The sequence below is a fragment of the Acyrthosiphon pisum genome, chromosome A2, assembly GCF_005508785.2.
Source record: "Acyrthosiphon pisum isolate AL4f chromosome A2, pea_aphid_22Mar2018_4r6ur, whole genome shotgun sequence".
In the NCBI taxonomy this organism is placed as follows: Eukaryota; Metazoa; Arthropoda; class Insecta; order Hemiptera; family Aphididae; genus Acyrthosiphon; species Acyrthosiphon pisum.
The window spans coordinates 79952836-79963097 of record NC_042495.1 but is presented as its reverse complement, the minus strand read 5'-3'; the positions used below and the strand labels follow the sequence as shown (position 1 = coordinate 79963097).

Sequence of the window (10262 nt, the reverse complement as noted above, 5' to 3'; positions counted from 1 at the left end):
CCCCTGGTCACCCCTGGTGACAGGGCTACACGATTAACGACAACCCGCGTTGATCAAAAAACTAACCAATAATAGGCACATCTGAGACTTTTTTTATCAATTGGTTTTGTGTATTCTTGTTAATGACCAAATAAAAAAGGTCTTCCTAGTTTTCTTAAAATTGAGATGATCCGTGACTTGTAAAATATTATCGAAGTGGTCTGTGGTGGTAAAAAGGTTGGGAATCATTGATAGTAAGTTAATATATTGGTATAGGTGTATAACCTGGTTAGTGGGCCTACATTATGTTACCAACATATTATTAGTAAATTATCTACTTTCTAGTTTCCACCACCCATAGGCGTGTCCACACCTCATCCACAGGTCATGCACAACAGTGACATTCCAGGGGACAGGTTACTGCACTTGATTAAGGTTTGGGAATATGACCCCCACATTTTGAAATACCTAAGCTTTATCATCTGACAATAATTATTAAATCAGTTTTACTTTTTTTATTAGGAATAAAAACAATATTCCTTTTATCAGATAAATAAATAACTAGGTAGGTTATATGAAATTGTATTTAGTAATTTTAATACTAATAATACTTTTTATAAATGTTTATTTTTACGTGATGAAAATCAAAAACTTAATACAAAATTAGAATTTTAGATAAAAATGTTTATATTGTGCACCGCAATTTATAATGTAGGTGCCTAACTACGTAAGTCGGATCAAATTTCGCAGGTAGACCTGTAGACACGCCTATGCCACCACCTATTACTTTTTACTAAGTATAATCTTACAAATTATTGAACCTTGAGTTTTCGTAACACGTTATCACTTCTACTCACAAAATCATGTAAGTTACTAGTTAGGCTGTATACAGTGTGTATAAGTGTATGCCTACTATAATAGCAACTAGCTACGTTATAAATAATAGTTATTAGTGCGGGACAGTTTTGTTCCTTTAAAATCAGCCAAATTTATTTGATTCTCCTACCTTAATTCTCAATAAGTGAAATTATAATGCACGCGTAATTGCCTACTTCAATGTACCTATCATTAAATATTATATTATTATGACGAATGGTTTTAATATTCAAACTACATGGTAAGAATCTTATAAGATTTAAGAATTGCACGATTCATGCTTGATTGATGACATATTAATTAAAACAATTTGGTTTTTTTTAAATTAATAATTCCTAATTTATTATTAAATGTACGTATTATCATGTATTTACGTACTATAATATAAACTAATAGTTTTTTTTATTATTATTTAAGCCGCAATAACAATTATATGGTTATTAGCTCAAAACTACTAGAGTTAGTATATTACTACAGCTGATGTATTTTAAAATAAAAATATATTTATGTTTCTCTTGAGCCCCATGCACCAATCCATACACTATCAATTATAATTTAGGTTTATTATTTAGTAGGTTATACATTTATTCTTAGTTTATAAAACATTAAAAAAGAATATTTGACGCTTTTTTATATCATTACAATTTTAATTCTAAATCTATTATTCTAAATTTATATTTTACTCTTATTAAGAGGATATCAGCGCATTATTTGTTTTCTCTCTCTACCCCACGCGCGACATAGACAAACCGCATTTACGGAGAATAATTTTTTCTATGTTTGTAAGTAATCTTAGAGTAATATCACCCATAACAAAAAAGATAAAGAATACAATTTTTGAGGGAATGACATATCGATTTTATATTTTATTGCTATTTGACTATGCTTTCGCCTTTCAAAATAAACAAAAAAAAATTGTAAATTTAAATTATGTTTAAATTGTTTTGAGACAATATTTAGATAAATCGATATGTCATTTCCTCAAAAATATTAATCTCTATCTTTTTTTTTTAATAGGTAATTTTACTCTAAGATTACTTAAAAACATAGAAAAAATGATTCTGCGACTTGCGTTAATGCGTTTTGTCAATAGGTATTGCGCGTGGACCAGAGAGAGAAAACAAATAGTACACTGACATCCTCTTAATGCTAAGGCGGTACCTACTCGTTATGACGGTATTATATATTAGTAGTACCTACTTAATTAATAACTATTATTTTTAAATACCTCCCTATGGAACCTTTTATTATTGTTATTTCAAGTCATTATTTTATTTTATGAATTTAGCTTATTGTTCAGTTGCATGCAACATAATATGACGTGAAATAAAATTATGTAAAAGAAAAAGTTACATTACAAATTACAATGACAATAAACTGTTTTTAAATGGTAATTTACACATGTCACTTGGTATTAATAAACGAAAACCAGATTTTTTATTTTACGTTGCTCACTGTTCACCTAGAAAAAATTTAACTTAAATATATAAAGCTTTGTATTATAGTTATTTGATTTTTTTTTAAACTAAAAAAAGTAAAATATGAATCTAATGTCATCACCCATCGCAATTTATATAACACATACATATTGACTACCTATGCATACGGGCATAAAACTATTTTTATAAATCGCATTTTTATGTAATATTAAAATCATAAAATTGTAATAATTACAAGTCTGATCTTCCAATTTGCTAAATTTAATATAAATTATACCTAATTATTATGTTTATTCTGTTTGATAAAAGGTAAACATTTTTGAAACAAAGCAGTTCAACATAAAATAGTTGGAATTATTCACACAGTTGAAATGTTTTACAATTATAACTTTATTGTGTGGATTTTTAAACTTCTTACCTTAGTCACTGCTACACAAGGTGCAAATATACTCGTTTTTGCACCAATGCCATTTAAAAGCCACTTTACTGGATTTCAACCATTATTCAAAGAACTCGCTAGTAGAGGACATAATCTCACTGTAGTCAGCACATTTCCACTGAAGACACCACTATCTAACTACACAGACATTCCAATCTCAATAAATGAAACTATTTTAAAAGGTAATTAATTATTCCGAATAACAAATAATATAAAACGTATAAAAAATATACATGATGGAGAAATGACAAATGAAACAAATTTTGTTCGAATTTATACTAAAAAAAAAAAGTTGTAAATTATGTAATTCATAGTCACTTGCACTACAAGCAGGTAGATATAGTATGATATTTTGTTTTAAGTGAAAACTTCTCTTGGGAGGCTCTCAACTTGAATTATGGGAGTATAAAATCGTGAAATTATCAGTGACACTGACAAATGTAACGCTTTCAATTCAATGAATTTATAGTACATACATCATTCTATGTACCTATTTATTTGCGCGTGCGTTCGTCAGCTGATAGATGGCTTTTATCCCATGATTTAAAATAGTATGGTTACCCATCGATTGTATCATGGGTAAACCCTGTATATCCAAAAATAATTTTAATACAGGTAACATTATACTTTTTTTTTGTTATAGGTGTCAACCCAATAGAATTAGCCAGTCATGGATTTTTAACAGTAGTGCCTAGTTTGTGGAAACTGTCTACTTTTTTAGCTCAACAAATGATTTCCAAACCAGAAATGCAAAATTTCATTCTATCCCAGGATTACGAATTCGATCTAGTTATGGTTTTCTCATTTTGCCAAGAATATTCAATCACACTAGGCCATAAGTACAAAGCACCAGTTATTAATTTAGGCGTTTCGACGCTGTGGCCTTCTAATAGTAAATGGATTGGTGAACCGTCTACATTTTCATACATACTTGACCAGCGAACCGGAGCAACAGATCATATGTCATTCATCGAACGGTTCAAAAACACTGTCATTGGAATTTATCAATTATTTTTGGAAGATTATTATTATTTTCCTTTACAAAAAGAGAACATGGAAAAATACTTTAAATATGAAGGTCACGAATCTAGGCCTCCCATTGAAGATATGTTGAGAAACGTGTCAGTGACATTACTCAATGCGCATTACAGTATCGGTGTGACTAGACCCTACCTGCCGGGTACAATAGAAATTGCAGGACTTCACGTGGATGAACCTAAACCATTAAATGGAGTACGGACATTTTGACTTTATTATTATTATCACACATGTTTTTGTATTTATAGGTATCAAGTTAAAAATTAATTTTTTTGATAGAAATTTTTGGAGTTCGTTGAGTCTGCTGAGCATGGAGTAATATATTTTAGTTTTGGTACTATTGTGGATCCGTCCAGGTTACCGAATTCAACTATAGAAATTTTCATAAACGTTTTAAAGAAACTGAAACAAAAAGTAATGTGGAAATGGGATTCAAATAATCTGCCACAGTTGCCCGATCACGTAATGGTTAGCAATTGGTTCCCGCAACCCGATATTTTAGGTACCTATCTGCAAATACCTAATCGTTTAAAATCGTTCTTAAATAATCATTAGGTATAGGTACAGTGTACACCGTTAATAATTTTAGTGAACTTATTATAATACCTATTGAATATAGGTCACCCAAACGTTCGTCTGTTCATCACACACGGAGGTATACACAGTCTAGAAGAGGCTACCTACAACGCTTTGCCAATCGTTGGTGTTCCTTTCTTTGGCGACCAACACATGAACATGAGGTTAGCTGAACGCAATGGCATCGGGAAAATGGTAGATAATGTTGATTTGACTGAAGAATCCATGCTGTCTGCCATTAATGAAGTTCTTACAAACACAAAGTACCTATATAAATATAATATAAACACCTATACGCACATATAAATTATTATGTCGTATTGTCGTATACAATGCATATATATTATATAGATAGTTATATTTATGATGTGTCTTAGATATAAAGAAAACTCGAAGATACGAAGTGAAATATTTAAAGATTCCCATCCAAGACCAATGGATCGAGCTATATATTGGATTGAATATGTTCTCCGCCATGGCGGGGCTAATCACCTTACGAGTAGTAGTGTTGAACTGAATTATAATCAGTATTTTCTAATCGACGTTTATTTTGTAATTATTAGTACGACTACTATTAGTATGTTTTTAATAGTAATGATGATTAAATACATTATGAAAACTAAAGATATCAATTCATCGAAAAAAAAATAAACTCAATTCTAATCTCTGTATATGTATATACCTACGTGTATACTATATAATATTATGGTTATTGATTACAATTTACAATATTACATTAACTTGTAAATCCACAGTTGTATTATTCTATAAAGGGGGGCTTGAGTGGCTCAGCCCCCCTAAAATTAGTCGAGCTCTTTTCTTTTTTAGTTTTTTAGGATCGAAGCCCTCCCGCTCACAATGATGTTAATAATGTTAGCCCCCCCCCCTGAATTTTTAATGGATTTCCGCCTATGCTTGTGCCACCGCTCTCACGGTTCGTGTGGTCGATCCCCCGAATGAGCTAGTCTTATCTATATCCAATGCTCGAATTGGGGGGGGGGGGTGCGTAGGAGGACGGAACTCCTTTACTATTTTTATTTTTTTTTTGCGTACCCCAACTATTTTTTTTTTTACTTGGACGGGGGGACGGACCAAACTAATGCCCAAAATAATTTTTATTAAAATTTGGAGTGGATTTTAAGTGTTTTGTCAACGATAAACCTAATGAATACCTACCTACTACATATTTTTAAGTAGGTATTAAAAAATATAAACCCATTATTGTCTATATTATACAGCTATTGATAATATTTTAACGTTTTGACTGGTTAATATATAGGACATAGGTATAAATAATATTGTTAAGTACCGAACAGTATAAATTAAGTTAAATTCAAAATTCTTATCAATTATTGGGTAACAAAAATGCAATTTATTGACTGGTGCTGCATTGGTGTGTATCCATTCTCCTTGTATAGTTGTATCTAAACGATTACCAAGGGCGGCTCCAGGGGAGGAGCTAAGGCCCCCCCCAAGCTGTATTTCTAAACAATTTTATAACGTTAAAAACAAAATTACAAAAAAATCATCAAATTTTTCCAAAAATAGTGACTTGCCCCCCCCCCCTAACCATGTCTCTGGACCCCTGACCATTACCTATGGTATAAGAATTATAAGGTTAAGCTCGAAGAACGAAAAAGAAACAAATAAGAACACAAATAAAATGTAAAGCTCATATAATTTCTATTTTGAAGTAAATTTATTTAAATGGAGAATTATAAAATTATAAATTTCTTAGTTAAGGCTGACAGACCTTCACTCAGAATCTTTTTTTCGTATGCATTATGCAAAGATCGATAAATCACTGAATTCAAATTGTACAAGTATATCACAGTGAAGTAGCCACGTATAGGTACCTACTATTAATGATAAAGTACGTACACGCTACACGTCTCCACACTTATTTTACAATAGAATGGTTAGGAAGATAAATATTTTTTTTATTGCATTTTTATCATATGATGTTCTTATAGTTGTATTCTTCAAGTTATATTTCCAACATAAAAAATTACAAAAAAATGTACATGTTTTTTTTTTTAACAAATTCAATTTATTTTTATACAAATATAACAATATAATGCAAAATATATAATACAATACAAACAAGCGAATTGTTACGTCTTTATTATCGATAACGAACTACGAACTCCAGGATTGTGCTTATCCTATTTCTTTTTCGGAAATTTTATGTTCATCTTATTCCAATCATAGGAACGGAGGACGTCGGATCACAATTCCAAGTCATGAATTTTACCATACTTTTATTACAACTGACATTCCGTACTGATACCAAAATCACGTTTAAAATATTTTCCAGCCAGTTTAATAGGTATAATAATTCAATTTTGAATTTCGTGTTTAAAATCGAACTACCTAATAAAATAGGTATATTTAGCTATTGACTGTGAAAAAGAAGAGCATATTAATATTATAAGTTGTTTAAATGTTATAACATAAAATATATCCGCTAATGATGAATACTTGCGATGTGTCATCTGCAAATTACGATTTACCATTATATAGTATACTCAACGAAATACCTAATTTAATAATTTCAAAAGGATATTGATATCCCTATACTGTGTATTAGACAATTTAGATCGTTGTCTAATATTGATCACAAAATGATGTTCTAAATACCAATTTTTTTTCATTAAAGCAATTTTAAGTGTTATCCTATGCGTATTAAATTTTATATTCGTTTAAAATGATCCTTGTGAACTTAGCAGTGCAATGATAACAGTCAACTTTTAAAACAGTCTAACAAATTTGTTGGTGAGTTGTTAGAGATTATTAGACAACTTTCAAAGCTTGTTAGACTTTATTTTTGATGTTAGAAATTTTTTACTTTTGCACTGCTATCTTCACGGCAGCAGTACAAAAGTTTGTTAGAACTTTTTTTACGCTCATAACGACTTATTATAGATTGTTAGACAACTTTTAAAGTTTGTTAGTATTTATTTTTAACGCTAGAATTTTTTAAGCTTTGATATGTAAAGATATATGTAAAGATCCTAATTTATTTTAAAAAATGATGTACATTATTCTAAAAAAATATTGATTTTATACAAAATCTATTCAAGGTGCTTATTATTGAGTATTGATTATTAAGTATAATAGATATAGGTACAATATATAAATTAAGTATATATATTATATATACTTAATTATTTATGTATACATCGAAATTCCAAAGATTTTACGCGTTGTATACGCAGTGGCGCCTCTCCCAATAAATTAATCCAGGTTTTACTGTTGTATTTAAAAAAAAAAAGTTAAGTACTATTATCAACCGTATAATATTATATCAGTATATTTCGTTATTATTCAGGGGGGGGTCAATTTGCAGAGTTACCAGTTACTAGATTTACTAGATATTCTATGGGTATATGAAATTAATTCCGGACTATATATATTAGAGAATTTCACATTATCTGAGCAATAAAAAATTTAGTTACAGAACAGTGAAAACGTATTTACTATACTATACTTACTTAATGGTAATGTTACTGGTTTTTGGTATTTTTCTGATAAAGTTGTCGCCATCATAATCCAAAAATGCCCTTTTTCTTTTATTATTCATGTCAGAAGATATACCAGTGCCTTTGATAATTCCAAGATCAACCGTAGTATTTTACCTATATAAATGCAACAAAATCAATTTAGATATTTATAAACGGATACAATAACGATTATGTTATTAAGATTTTACTGTTACTGTTTGTATATTATTTTATATCTACGTAGAAACAAAGTGTCATGGCTGCGCGTTATTGTTTTTTTCATTTTTAGCCATAAAAAATATAAAATTATAAACTGCAGTTTTGATTGTATTTTGTTTTATTTCATTATTACCTATTACACAGATAATCGTTTAAAATAAGTATCGTTATATTATTTAAACTACATGCAAAAATATCTGTAATTTACTTAAGAAGCAAGTTAAGTTAATTTATTTTATTTTTAATTTAATTATATTAAACTCTTTCAGTCTATTTCGTTTTTATGTCAAAAAATATTTACCGTGAATTGTTTAAAGTTAAAAATGTATATCATTCGAATCTAACTTAGGTATATGGAAATACTGAATAAAGTATAGCACTATAGTCTATAATTTAGTTTTGGATTGGAAAAAAACTAAGACAGAAAAAAACCACCTGATATTCTCTCTTCATATCGACCTATAAGTCTTTTGCCCTTCTTTGCAAAAATTTTTGAAAGGCTTATTCTTAAAAGAATTTTGCCATACATTTTTTCAAGCAACATTATTCCGAACACGCAATTTGGCTTCCGTGCCTCTCATTTCACAACTCATCAATTGCATAGACTAGTCGACGCCATTTCGTTCTCTCTTGAAAAGGAAAAATACTGCTCGTGCGTGTTCCTTGATGTCTCACAAGCCTTTGACAGGGTTTGGCATGAAGGGCTACTATTTAAACTAAAAGCTTTTCTTCCCTCAACATATTTCTTACTCATTAAATCTTACCTTACGGATCGTCACTTCCAAGTCAAGTTTGGCTCTTCCTTTTCAAATATTGAAAAAATTAGCGCAGGAGTCCCTCAAGGTGGCATTCTTTCACCTATACTATACAATGTATATGCAGCAGACCAACCAGCTACCTTTCCAACAACATCTGTAGCTGAATTTGCGGATGATAAGGCAATTATATCAGTACACGAAGACCCTCGCATTGCTTCTTTAAACCTTCAAAGCCACCTTAACCTAATGTCTGTCTGGTATGATAAATGACGAGTTCAAGTCAACCAATCAAAATCCATTCAAACTACATTCACTCTTCGTCTCCCTCCCTGCCCAGAAGTCTTTCTTAATAACATACCAATCCCTTCATCCCAATCGGTTAAGTACTTAGGCCTAACCTTTGACCGTCGCCTTACCTGGGGACTTCATATCAAAACTAAAAAACTCGCCTTAAACGAATGACTACGCTCAGCTAAACCACTAATATCTAACAAGCACACTAAACTAAACAACCAAACTTCTCATATATAAATCATTAATCAAGCCCACGTGGACTTATGGCCTACAACTATGGGGCAATGCAAAAGTAACTAATGTAAATAAAATCCAAACTGTTCAAAATAAAATTTTAAGATTAATCATTAATTCCCCACCATATGTCTCCAACTACTCTCTGCACACAGATCTAAACATAAAAACAGTTCACGCTGAAGCAATAACATATTACAAAAGATTCCATAACAGACTTCCATATCATCCTAATCCCCTTATATCCAATTGAGCTTCTCGCACAATTCCAGGCAACCCCACACGACGACTGAAAAGAAATTGGTGTCGTGATTTACTAAATCAATAATCCAAATAATTAAAAAAAAATAAAATAAACAATTAGGTAGTGCTTTCACTGGTTGGCTTCTTCCCTCACGTTTTCATGTACAAAATATTATATCACATATTCTTATTGCGCCCAATGGTACAGATTGTATATATCTTGTTAAAAATAAAAAAAACTTTTTTTTAATTTAATAGAAAGTTAACAAAAAGTGTGTATAAACTTTTAACTTAAATGAGTTAACCTATAGTTAAATTAACTTTAAATTTTAACTTTTTTTTTTAGTGCATATTAATATAACTTAACTGAGTTAAAAAAACCATTAAACACACACACGTAACACGATCTTTATACTTAAATATAGGTACTTACTTTGTAAAAGAAATCATATTTATTGCTTAATGTTCTCACAGTAAAATATTTTATATTTTAAATATTGTTGATTATATTATCTACCTTGGTATGTGTTACCTTATACCTTGTACTTTATACCTATTATTTTATTCCAGTCCTATTAACATCAATTTTACATAATTTCGTATGAAATATATACCTAGTACCTACTCTAATACAAAAATACTCACCTTTTATAAAGCGTTTTCA

The 10262-nt window shown here is 30.0% G+C and overlaps 1 protein-coding gene across 1 annotated transcript; it reads left to right on the top strand.

Annotated features, from left to right (window-relative positions):
* The first annotated feature begins 825 nt into the window (after nt 1–825).
* Nucleotides 826–5095, top strand: LOC100159580 (UDP-glucuronosyltransferase 2C1). The gene is made up of 6 exons (XM_001949810.5): nt 826–1096; nt 2604–2915; nt 3377–3966; nt 4051–4273; nt 4391–4610; nt 4725–5095. The coding sequence occupies exons 2-6, from the start codon at nt 2666–2668 to the stop codon at nt 4996–4998; spliced, it is 1557 nt and encodes a 518-aa protein (XP_001949845.2). The 5' UTR covers nt 826–1096; nt 2604–2665; the 3' UTR covers nt 4999–5095.
* The last annotated feature ends 5167 nt before the right edge of the window (nt 5096–10262 follow it).